General features: G+C 57.8%; 2 protein-coding genes across 6 annotated transcripts; one reads left to right on the top strand and one right to left on the bottom strand.

The window, feature by feature from the left end:
- Nucleotides 1-126: 126 nt before the first annotated feature.
- RIC8A (RIC8 guanine nucleotide exchange factor A) lies at nucleotides 127-12,380 on the bottom strand. 3 transcript variants are annotated; one of them, XM_032690934.1, is made up of 11 exons: nucleotides 12,247-12,380; nucleotides 10,812-10,976; nucleotides 8,489-8,536; nucleotides 5,711-6,325; nucleotides 5,022-5,116; nucleotides 4,237-4,387; nucleotides 3,541-3,636; nucleotides 3,243-3,387; nucleotides 2,743-2,887; nucleotides 1,956-2,075; nucleotides 127-1,209 (listed from the first exon to the last, which is right to left on the bottom strand). In XM_032690934.1, the coding sequence occupies exons 2-11, from the start codon at nucleotides 10,893-10,895 to the stop codon at nucleotides 1,089-1,091; spliced, it is 1,620 nt and encodes a 539-aa protein (XP_032546825.1). In that variant the 5' UTR covers nucleotides 10,896-10,976; nucleotides 12,247-12,380; the 3' UTR covers nucleotides 127-1,088. The 3 variants fall into 3 exon arrangements, with proteins under 3 accessions (XP_032546825.1, XP_032546828.1, XP_032546826.1); XM_032690937.1 differs by lacking the exon at nucleotides 12,247-12,380 and adding an exon at nucleotides 11,434-11,736; XM_032690935.1 differs by lacking the exon at nucleotides 12,247-12,380 and adding an exon at nucleotides 11,065-11,235.
- On the top strand, nucleotides 11,356-16,943 carry BET1L (Bet1 golgi vesicular membrane trafficking protein like). Of its 3 annotated transcripts, none has more exons than XM_032691707.1 (4): nucleotides 11,356-11,429; nucleotides 13,281-13,372; nucleotides 14,413-14,469; nucleotides 15,506-16,943. In XM_032691707.1, exons 1-4 carry the CDS (start codon nucleotides 11,378-11,380, stop codon nucleotides 15,671-15,673), a joined length of 369 nt encoding a protein of 122 aa, XP_032547598.1. In that variant the 5' UTR covers nucleotides 11,356-11,377; the 3' UTR covers nucleotides 15,674-16,943. The 3 variants fall into 3 exon arrangements, with proteins under 3 accessions (XP_032547598.1, XP_032547597.1, XP_032547599.1); XM_032691706.1 differs by having other exon boundaries at nucleotides 11,377-11,444; XM_032691708.1 differs by lacking the exon at nucleotides 11,356-11,429 and adding an exon at nucleotides 12,073-12,433.
- Nucleotides 16,944-17,375: the final 432 nt, after the last annotated feature.

Below are 17,375 nucleotides of genomic sequence, written 5' to 3'. Positions count from 1 at the left end.
TCCCCTTCAAGACCACGTTCAGAAACACCCCCAGCTCCTAAGGACACGCAGGCAGGAACACCTGGGAACACCTCTGCCGTGGGTTCCCAGGGATTTCCTCGCGGTCGAGGAATCACGGCCACGTGCCCACGTGTCAGGTTGGCTTTATTCAAGCGTCACTTGTGCATTCCTACTCGTGACGGGACATTTGGGAACTCGGGTACATGAGACGGACGGGAAGGTTTTCTTTCAAAAGAAAGCAGAAGTAAAAATAAAGACAAATCTACACCAGGCCTGAGAGCAGCCCCCGGGGGACGGAGAGGCCCGGGGACAGCGAGGAGGAGCGAAGGACGGAGCACAGGTGCTGGCCTTTCCTTTGGAAAGCAGGATTTGGGGAGAGGTGAACGCCCAAACCCAGCTGGCTGGTGACAGGGACAGTGCCCAGTGCCAGGGAAGGGCCATCAGAGTGTTCCTGGCAGCCACCCACACGCTCTCTCCCGTGGCCAGTGGGATGCTGGAAGCTTCCCCAAAGGCCTCACTCAGTTTCCCTCTGTCCGCCCACACACTCCAGGTGCACATGGACACCGGTGCACTCGGACACAGCCTCCTGCACCACCCTGCACATCCTAATCCCCAGGAGCTGCTGTGATTCATGGCCCACACCCCTCTCCAGCAGATCCCCCTTCCCACAGCATTCCCGGGGAGCAGCTCCCCACTGTGGGGCCGGGCACACGCAGGAGGCTCCGCGGATCGACGGACCCTGATGGAGCGGCAGGAAGAGCCTCTCCCTGACCCTTCTTCCCAAACAGCAAGCATTTAAATGAAAAAATCCTACTGGAAAGTCCCGGAAGCGATTTGGAGTGTGAAATCCTGAAGGCTGCCGACAGGAGAGATCAAGGTGGAGCCAGGCCACGGAGACCTCTGGAAGGAGAGGTGGCTATGGAGCTGGGAAGGAGGCAGGTGTTCCGTGTGGTGGGCTGTGAGGGATCCAGGCTGGATACAGATCCCGCAGGGAGAGTCCTGGCCCAGTGCCAGCCTCTGGGTGCAGCACCAGTTCCTGAGGGAGAGTGGCTGGAGCCCAGCTCTCCGTGGCTGGGGTGGGAGCCGGGTCAGTCCAGCCCCAGGTCCGAGTCGGACGACGAGCGCTCGTCGGCCATGCTGCGGATGGCGTTTTCCATGGGCGCCAGGTTCCCGCTCGGAGTGATGCCCATGGGCTGGATCACCTTCTCCCTGCAGCCGGGAAAGGTAAGGCAGAGCTGTCGGAGAGCAGGGGAACAGACCAGGAATACGGTAGGAACGCGGGGCTTGTGGAAATGGCCTGGAATACCCCAGGCACCACTAAGGATCCCTTCTGAGAAATGGGGACAGTCCTAGCCCTAAAACCTCCAGCGTGGCAAGGCAATGGCTGGAAGCACAATCCACAAACAATACCATTCCCATGCGCAGGTTCCCGGGAACAGGCTCATTTCTAGTGTCATGTTCTGTGTGGTTCAGGATTCCCACAGGAAAACTAGCACTGGTGTCTGTGTTCCTCTCCCTCTAACACATCACGGGAGTACACGTGTTACTTCCCTCCCTTCCTGAGCTCACTGGGCTCCTCTGGAGCACCTGTGAAAGATGGATGAGGGATGACTGGAGAAAGCTTTCCAGCAGAGAAAGGGGCTGGTGGCACTGGCTGCTGTCTGTCCCCAAAATGCTGCTTCCTCCTGAGCAGCCCAGCCAGGACTGAGACTGCTGTCCTTCCTGAGTTCCTGGACAAACATGGCAAGCAGGTGTTTGGGAACAGCGCAGGCACAGCAAGGAATTTCACAGTGTCCCATCGTGCCAAAGCTGAGGGAAGAGTTTCTCCAGGTATCCCCACCACTCCCTCTCCTAAGTCCCTTCAGGCCCTGGGAATGCAGCCAAAGGAAGGCCTGTGATAAGATGTTACCCTGATATGCAGGTGTGGACACGGACACACACCCACACCCCGGTACCTGGACAACTTGTCGAACATATTGACCAACTTCATGGCTTCGTGCTCCTTCTGCTCCTCCGTCATCCCTTCCATGGGGTTGGGAAGCTTCTCCTCCACACGGCCCGTCACGGGGTTGATGCTGCGTGGATAACAGTGAGGTCAGGGCATGGGAGAGGGGACATCAGGGGGACAAAGGGCTGTTTGGGATCCTCCTGTGCCTCGTGGAGCAGAGGAATGGCATGGCAGGGCTGGCTGTCACCTCTGCTCGTGCCCTTAGTGCCCAAGTGCCATCACAGTTCTATGGGGGCTTCCAACCTACATCCTTAAAAACCCTGCCCATTGCTCCAGCAGGAGCAACACACCCTCCTGCCAATGCCACAGTGCCACTGGAAACCAGGTGCACAAGGCCAGGTGACACTTCCTCCCTCTCCTCAAGGCTGGAGGCAAAAGCTAAATGGAGAAAATCCCAAGAAACCTGACCTGCAGGGACACTGAAAAGGAAGCTGGTGAGTGCGGGATACACAGGTGGGCACAGACCTGGGGCTGTCCCCACACACCTCCCACCCTCCAGGTACCACCCACTGCAGAGTAAAAGAGAGGGAAAGGGCAAAAGAGAGGGAAGGGAAAAAGAGAAGCCAAAAACCAGCTGGGTGCAACAGCACTGGGCTCTGGAGAGGGAGAGGAGCCATGGGCACATGGAAGAGCAGGACAGGGAGATGGCAGGAGGTAGATGGAGAGGGATAGAGCAGGAATGGGAAGCAGATGTGGAAAGAGGGGTGCTCTAGAGGGGGAGCAGACTTCTTTACTTGGGCTTTGCCTCTTTGTATTCCTCCGTGTCCGTGTCTTCATCCTCCGAGTACTCCCCCTCTTCCCGGCCGCCGGCCATGAGGCCCCGCGCCGCCAGCAGCCCCGCAGCGTTCCCGTACCCCGTGTACTTCACAAACCGGGACACTGCCGGGACAAGGACAGAGACCACGCTGTGCTCCCCTCCTGCCTCCAGCCCCACGGCCACGCCGGGCCACGGAGACCCAGGGACACTGGCAGGGGGACAGCAACCACGGGCGGGGGGCTCAGCGTGGGCCAGGCTGTCTGCAGGGTGCTGGGCTGGCCTGAGTACAGCTTGTCCCTCACTGCTGGCCTGAGAGACAGCACCTCCTTCCCACAGAGCTCCTGGAACCCTCCCCTTTTCCCTGTCCCCAGGGAAGGCGGAAGCTCCGCGGAGGGTCCCCATCCCATGTGCTCTGGCTCTCCCAGAGCCCACGTTGAGGAGCCCCTGTCAAAGTCCCCCCAAGGCCCCGGGACTGACCGCTCTCCTTGCAGAGCACAAAGAGGAACTCGGCGGCGCAGTGCTTGACGTCGGTGTCGATGTGGGTCATGAGCCTCACCAGCTTGTTCCGCAGGGAATTCCCCACCTCCGGCCGGTTCCGCACGTCCCGCAGCGGCGGCAGCACCTGGGGACGCGGGAGAAACACTGTGGGTGCCAGAGGCCTCAACCACCCACGTGAAAACCCAGAGGTGTGTGGAGGGCGGCCACAACCAGGGGTTTGCTCGTCTCCTCTCCCCTCAGGGCAGCGTCCCTGACCTCTGGGCTGAGCACAGCGTACCCTGGCCTTCAGGAACTTCCTGGTCTGGCGGTGGACACGGGCACTCTCCGTCAGCAGGTTCAGCACAGGGGTCAGGCTCTCCTTCAGCTTGTGGCCCTGCAGAAACATCCCCAAAAGGAGCAGCACGTCAGTCATGCCGAGCTCAGCCTGTCCGGCTCACGCTGGAGAACACGAGTACGGTCTGTTGGGGAGATGGATGGACACAAAGCTTCCCAGTCCCTGCCACAGCCACTCAGTACCTCCTCCCTCCCAACACCACACAGCTTGCCGTGGCACAGGCAGCGCCAGAAATCCTTGGGCAGGGCATCCGGGGCAGAAAAGTGCAGTGGTAAAATTTTGAGGCCCTTTGGGATAACTCCCGAGGCTGAAAACCACGGTCAGCTTGAAAATAATGCAAATTCAGGCCTCCAGAGGCTTTCACTGCTGAGTGAAACAGGGCTAATATGTCAATCACCCAGCTAATCATCCACTGTTCCACTGACCTCACTGATCTTTGAGGGCCTGCAGCCCTCAAAGCAATGACAGTCACCTTTCTGTCCACTGGTGTTGGTTTAGTCCCATCGACCACAGCTCTGCCAAGAGCTGCCCTTTCTACAACCCCAAACCAAGCGTGCTGGCACTGGGCTCTTCCAGGCTGAGGGAAAGGTGCCCTGAACCTGTGGGAACGAGCAGTGAGGACCCCCCCCCAGCCCTCACCCTGTCCAGGCGGCGCTCCAGGAAATCCAGGAGGATGCTGACTGCATCCATGTTGACACCCATGTACTCCAGCGAGCCCGGCCGCACTTTGGGGGTCAGGAGCACATCCAGACACTTGAGGGGCAGGTTGCCCAGCAGGTTGACTGTGTGGCTACATGTGTGAAAGGGAAGAGAAGAGAACACACAGTGATGGAGCTTTGCTCACACGAGTCCTTCAGCTCTGTGGAAACGAAGGTCTGTCATTAACTTCCAGGAGTGCGAGGATCCCGCGATCCAAGTTGTCTTGGAGCACCCCAGGCTCCACACACCACCGAAAGGGAATAACTGAAACTGCTTTTTGGGTAGCTGAACTGTGTGCTGGGCACTCCAAAGAGACTTCAGTGACAACTGAGAACCCAGGAGATTTGACAGAGCCAGCCTGGGTGGTCAAAGGTGCATCTCTGTGTTGTCCTGCTGTGTCACTCCTCCTCACCAGCACTGCTTGGTTTTCCCCTGACTGCGTGTTCTTGGGGACAGAACTGTGTCACCTTGCTCCAAGCTGACACCCCTGCACCAATAATGCCCGGTAACATGACACAGCCAATTTCTCAGCATGGCTTAAGGCTAATTAAGGCCACCTCATGGACTCTTTACCAAAAGCAGCACAAGTCTGCTCTGGCCAGTTGCCCACTGAGATGGCTGTCACTGTAGGGACAGCCTGACAAAGGACTCTGAAACAGGATCATGTGCCTGGGGGAGCCCTGCTCCAGGGGCAGCTCAAGGCCCAGGTTGTTCCCAGCACTCACCTGTGGAACTCCTCGGTCCGGTCCTCGCCGTCGGCCGAGATCATGAGGCAGTGGCGCAGGAGGGCACCCAAGTGCCGGTACAGAGCAGCATCTTCCTGGCCCCAAAATGGAAAACGGAAACCTTGATCAGCAAAGGGGATCCCACACGTCCCAGAGCCTGCTGCCCCTGCAGCCACAGCCTGATCAGGCACAACGGGGTGTTCCAGGGGAAGCAGCCTCCCAGTTCTCCTTTTGGGGCCAACACGTGGTCTTCCAGCTGCCCAACACACTTCCACTCACTCTGTGACACTGAGTTAAGGGCTGGAGTAGGCTCTAAAACACTCCATGCATTAGCCAGAGGGATGGTACTCTCCATCACACCTCCTTCTGACCGTGGCCTGAAGGTGAAGAGGTACCTGGCCACGCTCAGACGTGAATTATCTGGGGGCTCCGCTCTCCCTCTCCCTCAGCAAATCATAACATTAAGGGAAAATCCCCAACTTTTAAATGGGAATGCTCTAAACGCTGTAAGGGTTAATACTGCACTGGACAGAGGCAGTGCCCTGGGCACACCCGAGTCCCTCACCACCCTGACATGTACCTGGGGCTGCACGAGGACCAGTCTGGGACAGGAGGAAACGCAAGGGAGGAGAAAACCAGCAAAGCCAGAGCCCGGGGACGCGCGAGCGCCACAGCCCCGAGGAGCTTACCTCGTCCACTTCCCTCTTGCTGGAATCAAAGGTGATGTTGAAGAGCACTTTGAGGATCTCCATGGCTCGCTCCGTCTCCTGCCGAGGCAAAGGCGGGAGGAGTCCCTCCTCGGCGGCGACTTCGTAGGGGTCCAACCACTTCACGCCGAGCGTCAGCTCCAGGGTGTCTGCCATCAGGCTGACCCCCCGCAGCTCCTGGGCGAGCTGCTGCCGGACGTCCACCCTCAGGGCCGTCAGCAGGAACAGCAGGCGCAGGTCGAAGAACTTGACGTCGTGAGGGAGGCTCCGCTCGTTGTAGAGCTTGATGCGCCGCGCCAGCCCCACCACCAGCCGGGCCTCGGCCGTCAGCTCCTGCGCCCGCGGGCTGCTGAACACGATGTTGCACAGGCATTTCAGGGATTCCAGGATCACGTCCAAGTCCGGGACCTCCCGGATGAGCTCCTCCGAGTAGTCGATGCCGGCGTGCCTGGAGAGGGTCTTGAGGCCTTCCTCGGTGGTGAAAGGGCCGAGGCAGTGCTTGTCCCGGGACAGGATGCGGATGCTCTCCAGGCAGGTGACCTGGCAGGACGGCTGCAGCTCCCTCTCCAGGAACTTGATCAGCAGCTGGGCCATTTTCTGTGCAGTTGGAAACAAGCAATGCCTGGGATACCGACAATTCCCAGTGCTCTCTCCAACCCTGTCACGCTCTGCCCTGGACAACGGGAGCATCACCTGGAGGTGGGTCTGCTCAGGTGTGCACTCAGCAGCACTCAGGAAGTGCCTGGCTCTGGCATTGGGTCCTGCACCAGTTTGGGCAAGAACAACCAGTAACACATGGCTGGGAGAGGGCGCTGGGTGTAAAGGGAGGGCACAAACAGGTCACTGTTGTAGCTTTGCCCTGGTAAGGATGGTTCAGGCTGAGAGGGTTTGCCTGACCACTGCATTGAGGGCAAAAACCTCCCTCAGCCCGTCACCTCAGGGCCTCCCTCAGGAGTCACTCGGCAGCAGCTCTCTGCTCCTGTGTGAGATCAGGGAGGCACCTGCTCCAGAGCATCCACAAACAGATGGAGAGGTGGAGAGAGGCATCAGAGAGCCACCAAGGGAGGGCCACAGGACCCAAGGGAGGTGAGTAGAGCACGTGATGCTCTGGGAAACGGAGGTGAAGAGACCTCAGGAGATTCAAATAAAGCAGCATCTCCTTAACCCCAGTGCTGCCTGGAGACCTACTGGCCCAGATCCTCCGTGGGTACAGACTGGCAGAGCCCCACTAACACAATTCACGGGAGCTGCAAAGCTCATCCCCGTGGGGAACCGTGAGTCACGGAGGAGCACAGGAAAGGCCTCACAGCCACGGGCAGCTCGGGCTCAGCCACGTGTGGCAACACTTCCCATCACACCAGTGACACCTACACACACAGCTGGGTGAGGTGAGAGCTCACCAGACCTCTAACACAACACGTCTGAAACCACGGATCCCTCCGTGACGTTACAGGAGCAAAGGAACCCGAAAATGAGGTTTGCAACTGGCTAAACGCAGCCCCCTCAGTTACACTTCAGAATAGTCACAGAATCGTTAAGGTTGCAGCCATTAATCGTAATCATTTAGGTTGGAAAAGATCTCCAAGGCCACCGAGTCCAATCTGTGACCCATCCCCACCTTGTCACCCAGCCCAGAGCACTGAGTGCCACATCTAGTTGTTCCTCCACGGATGGGGACTCCAGCACCTCCTTGGGCAGCCCCTTCCAGTGCCTGACAACCCCTTCCGTGAGGAAATTCCTCCTGATGTCCAACCTGAACCTCCCCCGGCGAAATGAAACTACTGAAGGAAGGAAGGAAGAAAAAAGGAACTTCAGTCCTCAATGTGAGGCTCCTGGAGTGCCCCACGGTCACACCCTGGGGAAGTGAGGAAACACAGCTGTTCCTCTGCTCCTTCCACGCAGGAGGCAGAGACAGTTTCAGATCCAGACACAGCGAGCAAAGCCTTGGGCTGGCTCGGGGGAAAGAGAGCCCAGGGCTGAACCATCAGGACACCTGAGCGCCAGGAACTGGTGGTGATGCTTGACTCACGTTTCATGGCATGCACCCCAAAAGCGGGACACTGTGCCTGGGTCCATGTCCGGCAGCAAAGAGCTGGGATCTCGCCAGATCCAATCCCAGACTTCAGGCTGTGCCTGGGCACGCTCCGTGTGGCAGCAGCTGGCACTGGCTCGGCCAAAGGAGGGCCTGTTCTCCACTCAGGTCGCCTGGTCTGCACTTGCTGTGCTAACACGGGCACTGGCACCATCCACCAGTGAACTGACCACAAAACTGAGCCAGCTGGAAAATAATCCTGGAAACCCAGAGCTGTTCTTGCAGCAGAGCAGCCAGGACGAGGCCGGCCCGGCAGGAAGAGCTGCAGGAGCAGGAACAAGCAATTCCTTCCCTCCGAGTGCCAGATCACACCAGCTTAAAGGATCTGCTAACGCACAGCTCCAGGCAAATCCCACTGCTGGCTCCCAGGGGAACCTCTCACCCTTCCTGGGAGCCTGGGGATCACACCCATTACACCCGTGGCTGGGGCTGTATGGATCACAGGACCGCTGCTAATGCCAGATGGATGCTGACTTTTATCCAAAATACCAACTCTTGCCGGAAAAACCAGAGCCAGGTGCTCCGAGCGCACCATTCCCTGCCCAAGTTAATGGCAAACTCTCATTTCTTTCCCTGTGGGAGCTGCCTGCCAAGCCCAGCTGGACACAAGTATGGAGCAGCAGGTTTACACACCGACCAAAGAGGAAAAGCGAGGAGCACGTGCCTACCTTCCTCTCCTCCCGCTCCTCATCCTCGAAGGTGAAGCACTGAGACTTCTGTGGAAAAAGCAAAACAAATCAGAATAAGGAACAGGTTAAAACTCCACGGAACCAGGGCATTCCACTGGAAAGCAGCAGGTCCCAAAACACGCTGCAACAGCAAACACACCTTCTCCCGACAGTCCCTGCCATGATGGGCATCACCCCTGGATCCATGGCACTGGCAGAATGCCACGGGTCAACCGATGGATGGATTTAGATTAAATCCTGCAGCAGCACAGTGGGTACTCATCCCAATCCCAATATCCCCTATGAGCCGGTAATTCCTCAGCTCAGTGACACCACCAAGCTGACGCTGCACACATCTCCCCTCCACATTTATTTGTTTCTTTTCCCGACCAAAAGAAGTGCTGTCTCCTTGGTACGTGGGAACAGATCTTCGCGGTTATCCAGGTCAAGTCCTTTAAACACAGGGGGCCTGATCTCCACAGCCCCATTCTGTCCCCTTCCTAACAAACACTCCTGCTCTCCATTCACGGGAAACATTTCTGTTTCTCTCTCCCTTTTGGCTGTTCTTCGCTGACAGTCTCCTTCCTGGCTCACCTGGAAGTCTCACCTGCTCCCACGGAACCTGAGAGCACAGGAGACCACAGGCTCCTGGGGAGAAGCAGCACTTCCCAGTGAACGAGGCTATCCTTGTTTACACCAAGAAAACCTTTGGTCCAAGCACGGAGAACAAAACTGTTTAAAATCCATAAAACACCGATGACGTGTGTGCAGCCACCAAGAGCCCAGGGATGGCGTTGGTCTGTCCAACCTGGAAGCAGAGATGGACACAGCAATGCCCCAGGAGCAGCAGCAGCCCCTGGGGGTGGGGGCAGGACAGGTGTATTCCCATCAGGCTGTGTGAGCTGATCCATCCACAGGCTGTTGGATCACGTTACCAGTCCCAGCACTGCTTTGTTCCACAGGCAGCCAGGCTCATTCTTCCCCCAGCACGTCCCCTCTGCAGGCTCTAATCCCATTTGGGGGTAATTTGGCCATACCTGGGGGTTTGGCTTTAGCTGCAGTTCATTGCCAGCAACCAAAAACCGCGTGTGCAACAGTGAACTAAAATAAATCCCCAGGAAAGGTTACGGAACCATCAGTCTTGCAGCAAAAGCGATGCCAGGCCGTGTCGGCTTTATGTGCAGTTTCATAATCCTCTTTGACTGCTCCATTTCCTTCAGACGGGCCAGCAAACCCTCTGGCTCGAGTTCCATATGCCTGATACGCCGGGAAGGACCCAGCTGAGGGGGATCCACGGGAAATGCTGTGGTTTTGGGGCATTGAGCTGGTCACACGGATGCTGTTTGCCCCTCGATGACTCTGGTGTGGCCCCCGCTGTGGGTGCTGCTGATCCTCAGTGCTGTCCTCAACAGGGGTCTGCTCCTCCTCGGCCGAGATCTCCCCATTCCAAATCCGACTGCTACAAACAGTTCCACACTCCCTCCCTCTCTCACACACGCTTCTGCAAAATATTCCTCAGGTTTTCCCTGCTGGCTTCCCACCTACTCCAGCCTGGTGCAGAGTGAGTCACAGCGATCCGCAGGGCCAGCCCCTCCCGGGGGAACCCTCCCAAGGAAATTTCCCTGACAACCAGAGTCTGTTTCAAGCGGGATTTCACGGAATCACAGAGTCTCCTCAGTTGGAAGGGACGCACAAGGATCACTCAGTCCCACTCCTGGCCCTGCTCAGCCCCAACAATCCCACCCTGTGCCTGAGAGCGTTGTCCAAACCTTCTTTGAGCTTTGACAGCCTTGGGGCTGTGCCCACTGCCCTGGGGAGCCTGTTCAGCGCCCAACCACCCTCTGGGGGAAGAACCTTTTCCTAATATCTGTCCTAAACCTCCCCTGACACAGCTCCAGCTGTTCCCTCGGGTCCTGTCACTGGTCACAGCGAGCAGAGATCAGTGGTGCCCCTCAGAAGGAAGCTGTAAACAGCTGAGGTCTACCCTCAGTCTCCTCTTTTCTGGGCAGAAATTTACCCCCACAGATAATCTTTTCCCACATTAAGACTAGAAACATTCCCAGCTCTGCTTCCAAATCGTCGGGTTTTGATATTCAGAGCCATGCTGTCACCTCTAATCACCTTTGACTTGCAAATCCTGACATCGTTTCACCTGCAGCTCCTCCCCGGCCTGTTTTATCACCCCCAAACCTGCCTCAACATAAAGGCTCCTCCTACTCGGTCCTTACACTGACTCTTATTTCCCCACCAGGTTTTACTTGGCATCTCGATAATAATGTTTTTAAGAGCCCCTGACACCAGGGGGGGGCTGATGCTCACTCACCTCCTGGTTGTAGACCTGGAGCACCTTGAGAACCGTGTCCTGCTCTCCGCTTTCCAGAGTGGTGACCACAGCCCTGAGCTCCATTATCCCAACAGCTCAGCTACTGCGGAACTGGGAGCAAGGGGACTTCCAGGGTGATGCAAAAGCACCTCGGCAGACAGATATCTGAGAGGGAAGAGAGAAAGGGGTGGGGAGAGGAAGGAGGGAAAAAACACAACATAAAAAAAAAAACCAACCAAGTGATATTGCTCACGCTGCTGCATCCATAAAAGCAGAGCAGATGGATAACCCGAGCAAAGCCAGCACCAGCTTCCTCTCTCTCCCGCTAATCCTCTTCTTCCTCGCTTTGCTTTTCAGTGTTTAATACGTGCCCTCCCAGGAAAGCGCTCAGGGAAAGCCTTCCCCACACCAGCCGGGGATTAACGCGGAGCAGATAACAGCAGCTCCCTGAAATAGCTCCCTGCCGCCTCCTCCTCCTCCTCCTCCCCGGTTGCCCTGATTCCTGCTGCCGCACGGGGGGGGAAATAACAAATAAACCCAGCAACATTCCCGCGGAGTGACAAGGGATGGAGCGGCGAGGCAGCCGGGCGGGAGAGCATCCTCCGGCTCCAGGCGGAGGTACCTTTCCAGGAGGTGGGAAGCAGACGAGGAGGGTTCCGTGCAGGGTCGGATTATGGCCGATCCCCGCACGCACAGCCCAAACGCGCGTCCGGAGCCGCCGTCCCCCGGGAGATGATGTCCCTGCCGCCAGTGCCAGGGAGCAGATGCGCAGGGACACGGGAGATGGGATTATTTCAGTCACGGCACCGGTTTAAGGGCTCAGGGAGCCACGCGAGCCCACGGTGCCGGGACGTGACTCCCGATGGGGGGGAAATCCGGCAGATTTGGGTGCACAGGTGGGCTTGGATACACGTTCAGCTTTCGTGTTGCCACGGGCCGTGTTCTGCAATGAGACCGCGCTGGTCACACCGAACGCAACCGAGCGGGACCCCGCACCGGGAGCCCCCCGGGCTTTGGGGATCACGCGGGGTATCCCCGCCTGCCCGCGCACCCAAAGAGGGGCGTTTTAGGGGGACCAAGGGCAAATCCCGCATTGTGGAAGGCGGAAAGCCGCGGGGACAGGTGGCTGGGCTGGCCCGGGGCAGGGACACAGCATCCCCATGCCAAGGGGCTGGGATGGAGGGGACCCGCTCCGCTTTTGGGGCGATGGCGTGAGCCAGTGGACCACTGCGCACATCCCCCTTTTCCATACCTCCTGGCTGGCTCCTCCCCTCGCCACCTCCTTCCCCCGACATCTGGGCACATTCCAACCCCCCCTTTTTAATGTCCACAAACCCCTATTTCTGTCCCAAGCCCCTAACTCTGCCCCCAAGCCCCTTCTTTCTCCGCCACGCCCCCGTTTCGCCCCCGTGCCCAGGCAGGGCTCTGGCCGTACCTGCGGCCCGGGATCCCTCGGGGGGCAGCGCCGACCCTTCCTCCCCGGCCCGGGGGAGCGGCCCGAGGGTCCCGGTGCCGGGGGGAAGGAGGAGGAGGAGGAGGAGGAAGGAGCGGCGGACATTTCGTGGCGGCTCCGCCCGGCGGGGCGGGACGGACCGGGGCGGCCATGGCGGAGCGGGGCCGAGGTGAGGGGACAGGGACAGGTTTGGGGGCTGGAGGGGGCCGGGGGAAGGGGAGCGCCCGGCTGCACAACTGCCCCCCGACCCCGCTGCACCCCACGGGACCTCCCGCAGTCCCCCGATTTACCGCCTAGAGCCCCCGAATTGCCCCCCTCGAACGCCTAATTGCCCCCCCGATCGCCTAAGTGGCCCCCCCTTGAACCCCTAAATGCCCCCCTTGAGCCCCTAAATGCCGTCCCTTGAACCCTTAAATACACCTCCGAACATCTAATTGCCCCCCCACACCCCTAACTGCCCCCTCGAGCCCCTAATTGACCCTTTGAACCCCTAAGTGCCCCCCCGAACCCCTAATTTCCCCCCTTGAATCCCTAACTACCCTCCCCTTGAACCCCTGATTGCCCCCCCCCCCCGCATCCCTGACTGTTCCTCTGGGGCCCTTCTGGGATCCTCAGCTGCCCCCAGAACCCCTAACTGTCCCCTTGAACCCCTAGTTCCCCTCTCGACCCTCCCCAGCTGCCCCACAACAGGTCATAATGCCAGGAGACCCCAACACGGATGAGGGGTTAGGAGCCCTGGATTTGCCTGGCTTCACCCAAATCTCATCCCTGGATGTCACTGGGCACGAAGCCCCCAAGCTGCTGCTGCTGCTGGGCCATGGGGGCAATTCAGGGGGCAAGTCAGGGATCCTGTCCCAGTCCGTTTGGGGAAAGTTTGGGGCGGTTTTGTCCCAACCAGTCTGGGAGGGTTCCAGAGGTGCGAGGCGGGGCTGTGACAGCCGGAGATCCCTCGGGCAGCTGCACACGTGTGCCGTGCCAGGGCAGGTACAACGTGTGCTCCTCCTTCCTACCCCCAGGACAGAGTCCGAGCGCCATGGAGGACCTGCTGGATGTGGAGAACAAGCGGATGGCCGACAGCCTGGCCAGCAAGGTCACCAGGCTGAAATCCGTGAGTGCCCCTGGGGGGCGTGGGGAAGGAGAGGCTCTGCTTACCTGGGGGTGCTGCAAGGGATCACAGAACCACGGAATGGTTTGGGCAGGAAGGGGCCTTAAAGCCCATCCAGTCCCACCCCTTGCCGTGGGCACGAACACCTTCCACTAGCCCAGGTTGCTCCAGGTTGGATTTGAACACTTCCAGGGATGGGGCAGCCGCAGCTTCTCTGGGCAACCTGTGCCAGTGCCCCAGCACCCTCACCTGGGCTCTGCAGAGGCTTCCTGTGCATTAACGACTCTTGGCTGGTGATACAGTGGTTTAATTTTCACTTGTGTAGTGCCAAGGACACCTTTACAAATTCCCGCTTTCCCTTTGAGGTTTACGACATCACCTGACACCCAGGAAAAGGAGTTTTAGGCTCAGAGAGAAACATCAAAAAAGAAATATAAAACATAAACACCCCTGCACAGAGGGGTGTTGCCAAGCTCACCTGCTCAGGAGAAAAATTCACAATAAAAAGGCAGGGAGACTAATTTTGGAAAATACCTGTGTCTCTGTGCAAATGATCTTAAAACTGGTTTGCTCTTAATATCAAGTACTTTGATTTAGAGATTAGAGATTTAAACTGTTTTTCATTGTTATAAAAATTGTTATAGCATTATAATTATTCTAACAATTATTGTTATGTTATTATAAAATTGTTGTAATAATTATAACATTATTATAAATTATTGTTTAAAAAATAGTAGAAACCACGAAAGAAGTCAGTGACTCACACTGTAGAAGGGCAGACTCTGAATTCCTGCCCTTGCATCCCAGGGATTAAACACCCTGACAGATTTAGACAGTCAGGCTTTACTTTCAGTGCTGCAGAGGTGGAAAAGTTCAACAACCCTACGGGGAAATGAGAATCATTTTCCTCATTCCTGTCCCAGACAAGCCCCTGTGTGTCTGCAGGAGCCAGGACAGCAGCAGGTTGCTTTGGTAACTTTCATTTTAGAGGTTCTCCGTACATGACAAGCTCCTGAATGCCCGTTCCCTCCCTTGTTCTGCAGCTGGCTCTGGATATCGACAAGGATGCTGAGGAACAGAACCGCTACCTGGATGGCATGGTAAGGGCCTGGGGAATGGGGCACAGGGCTTTCTGTGCTGCTGGCACACCGGGATGGCAGCTCAGGCTGGCACACTACGGTAGATCCCTGCAGTCCCTGATGCCAGGCTATTGTAACTAAATTGTAAGTAGACCCATCCCCAGCGGATTTACTGCTCTGTAAATGTTGGATAGCTGGCAGGTGCAGCCTCACCTTGTCCAGGGTTGGTATCTGGCACCTGAAGGGCTGATGTGGGACAGCACACCTGGGAAATGCCAGTGGAGGTCCCTCCTCGCTGGGATTAAAGCTGCCTCCGGGCTGTTCCTCAGCTCTCCCTTGGTGTTTGGTGCTGCTGTATGAACCAATTCCTGAACTCCAGCACCTCCAGCAGGCTCCCTGTGGGGCCTTGTGGGACTATGGCGTCTTCAGAGGGAGCACAGGTGATGCTCTGGATGCCACAGGCTGTTGGGTTTCCTGGTCTGCCACACAACTCCCAACAAATCAGGGAATTGGGATGAAAGGTGGGATGGCAAGAGCCCTTAAGGGAGAAGCCCTAAATGGGCACCAAACTGTGCTGCTCTTACAGAAGAGGTTTTGAGGCATTTCAGGAGCAACGTGAGCAGAAGCTCCAGAAAGGTGGGAACGGTGCTGATCCCGGAGCACTGGAAGGGAAGGACCTTGAGGGAGACAGGTGGCGGCTGTGCAGCTTCTGTGTGAATGTTTTTAGCCAGGAGGTGGGAGATTCCTCAAGGATTCCTTCATCTGTGGCACAGTAGGACGGGCTTGATCCTAGGACCCGAGGGAATGGCTGGAGTTGTATTAGGCTGGGTATTAGGGTAAAATTCTTCCCCCAGAGGGTGGCTGGGCACTGGAACAGGCTCCCCAGGGCAGTGGTCGGTAGCCACAAACCTACCCGAGCTCAGGGACACGGTCGGGTTGTTGAGGCGTCCTGTGCAGGGCCAGGAGTCGGCCTGGATGACCCTTGTGGAATCCCTCCAACTCGGGGTATTCCACGACCCTACGATGCCTCCAGCTTGGCTGTCTGTGCCCTCCCCAGGACTCGGATTTCCTCAGTGTGACGGGGCTGCTGACGGGCAGCGTGAAGCGCTTCTCCACCATGGCGCGCTCCGGGCGGGACAACCGCCGGCTGCTCTGCGCCGTGTCCGTGGCCCTCATCCTCATCTTCTTCATCCTCTACTACCTGGTGTCCAGGGCGGGCACCTGAGCCGGGCTGGGCAGGTGTCACAGGGCCCTGAGCCGGGCAGGCGCCACAGGCCGGACCCGCGGCACTCACAGGCCTGTCCACACCTTCCCGCGAGGAGCCTCCAGCCAGACCTCATCCTTCCAAGTGACTCTTCCTCCCACCAGCTCCTCGTGTCGCTCCGGCTGGGCCCAGACAGCTCTTCCAAAGCAAGAACATTTGTCTCCAGAGGGATCCCCGTGTCTAACAGGGATTTGGGGCTGTGACCTCCTGCCTCGGGCTGTTCTCCAGGGCCACTTCCCCATCACCTCCCTCACCGAGCCTGGGAACTGCTGAGGTGAGGCTCACAAATCCAGGGACTTGTTCATACTCTGAGGTTTTGTAAGCCAGCTGAACTTCGGGAGCTGTAGGGTTTAGGATGCTGATTTACAGGGTTTGGGAGTGCCAGTGTGCGATTTAACATTCCGTGTGGCCGCTCTCAGTTTCCCCGGGACTTGCAGAACTTATCCTTGGTGTCCCTGGGCTGAAAGGAAACCTGTGCTGCTTTGGGATGGAATTAGTGATGGATCTGGGCCTGGATACTCTCAGATCGCTGCGGGGAAGAGCTGCAGAGGAGCAGAACTTGGATTAAGTCCTGGCTTGGCCCTCTTTATCTTCCTTGGTCCAGTTAATTTTGGTGGTTGTGGAGCACTCTGGGGAGATGCTGTGCCAATGAAGCAGAGGTTGAGGTGAGGTGGAATTCCCCCACAGTGGGAGTCCAGGAGGGATTTGCTGATTTGTTTTATGAATTTAGAAGGTACCAGAGGAACCCCTGCCTTGCCTTGGGGGGTGTCTCTGCTTATTTGCCTCTCTCTCCCTGTAACAACCAGGGTCCAGCCGTTCCTCCTCCTCTGATTTAGTCTCTCTTATGCCTCATCATGGGTGGCTGGGTGTTCCCTTTGCCTTCTCTCTCTTCCCATCAGGAATTCTTTGTCCTGGAGCTAAGGCACCTGCAAAGTGAATGTTGTCCCTTGTACCAAACTGCTCACAAAACATACCTTGGCTGGATTAGATGTGTTCTTTTCCACGTTTGGGAAAAATCCAACAGGGAAAGCAAGGAGAAAGGAGGCGGCAGGGACTTCCTTTGGTTCTTCCTGCTTCCCTGGTGTGTGGCAGCTCCAGGCTCCTTCCCTTCGGGAAGAATCGATGGCCTCTAATTCCTGGAGCAGGCGACTCCTGACAAAAGGCTGCTGGAGCAGCCGTGGGGGGGGTTGCTTTGCCTTTCGTGCTGTAAATAAAGCTGATTTTAGACCTTGTAGTCTGTTTGTTCCTCATACAAGGTTGATTGCCCTGGCTGTACCTGAGCCACCCCGGGGGTGGAGAGGGACCCTCCGGGGAGGTGGGGGGTCCTGCAGCCCTGTGACGCGCCCGGTGTCACGGGGAAACGAGGATGGGGGTGCACAGGGACACCGGGGCAGGTCTGGGGACACCGAGGCCGGTCTGGGGACAGACTGTGCCTGTCTCCGGTGTCCCCAGATCTGCCCGCGGGGGACACGGGCCAGGGGTGGGGGTGCCAGTGGCTGCTCACCCTCTGGGGGCTAGTGTCTCCATCCATGTCTCTGTCCCCAGGGCGGGTCCTTGTCCCCGGGCCGCCGCGGGTCCCGGTAACGGGGCCTTTGCCGGATGTTCCGCCATGTCCAGGCCGCGTCCCCGTCGCCATAGCAACCGCCCGCCGCGCCGGAAGTGA

The sequence above is a fragment of the Chiroxiphia lanceolata genome, chromosome 6, assembly GCF_009829145.1.
Source record: "Chiroxiphia lanceolata isolate bChiLan1 chromosome 6, bChiLan1.pri, whole genome shotgun sequence".
NCBI lineage: Eukaryota > Metazoa > Chordata > Aves > Passeriformes > Pipridae > Chiroxiphia > Chiroxiphia lanceolata.
The sequence above is the reverse complement of the archived record's forward strand: the minus strand, read 5'-3'. Positions and strand labels throughout refer to the sequence as shown.

Excerpts from the sequence above, each read along its gene's own strand:
- RIC8A (XM_032690934.1), bottom strand. The coding sequence starts at position 10,895 with ATGGAGCTCAGGGCTGTGGTCACCACTCTGGAAAGCGGAGAGCAGGAC. Across the intron at positions 3,388-3,540 it reads GGAAGTTCCTGAAGGCCAGG|GTGCTGCCGCCGCTGCGGGA; the intron begins GTACGCTGTGCT and ends CCGCGTCCCCAG. Across the intron at positions 2,888-3,242 it reads TGTGCTCTGCAAGGAGAGCG|TGTCCCGGTTTGTGAAGTAC; the intron begins GTCAGTCCCGGG and ends TTGTCCCGGCAG.
- BET1L (XM_032691706.1), top strand. The coding sequence starts at position 11,378 with ATGGAGCGGCGAGGCAGCCGGGCGGGAGAGCATCCTCCGGCTCCAGGC. Across the intron at positions 13,373-14,412 it reads AGGTCACCAGGCTGAAATCC|CTGGCTCTGGATATCGACAA; the intron begins GTGAGTGCCCCT and ends CTTGTTCTGCAG. Across the intron at positions 14,470-15,505 it reads ACCGCTACCTGGATGGCATG|GACTCGGATTTCCTCAGTGT; the intron begins GTAAGGGCCTGG and ends TGCCCTCCCCAG.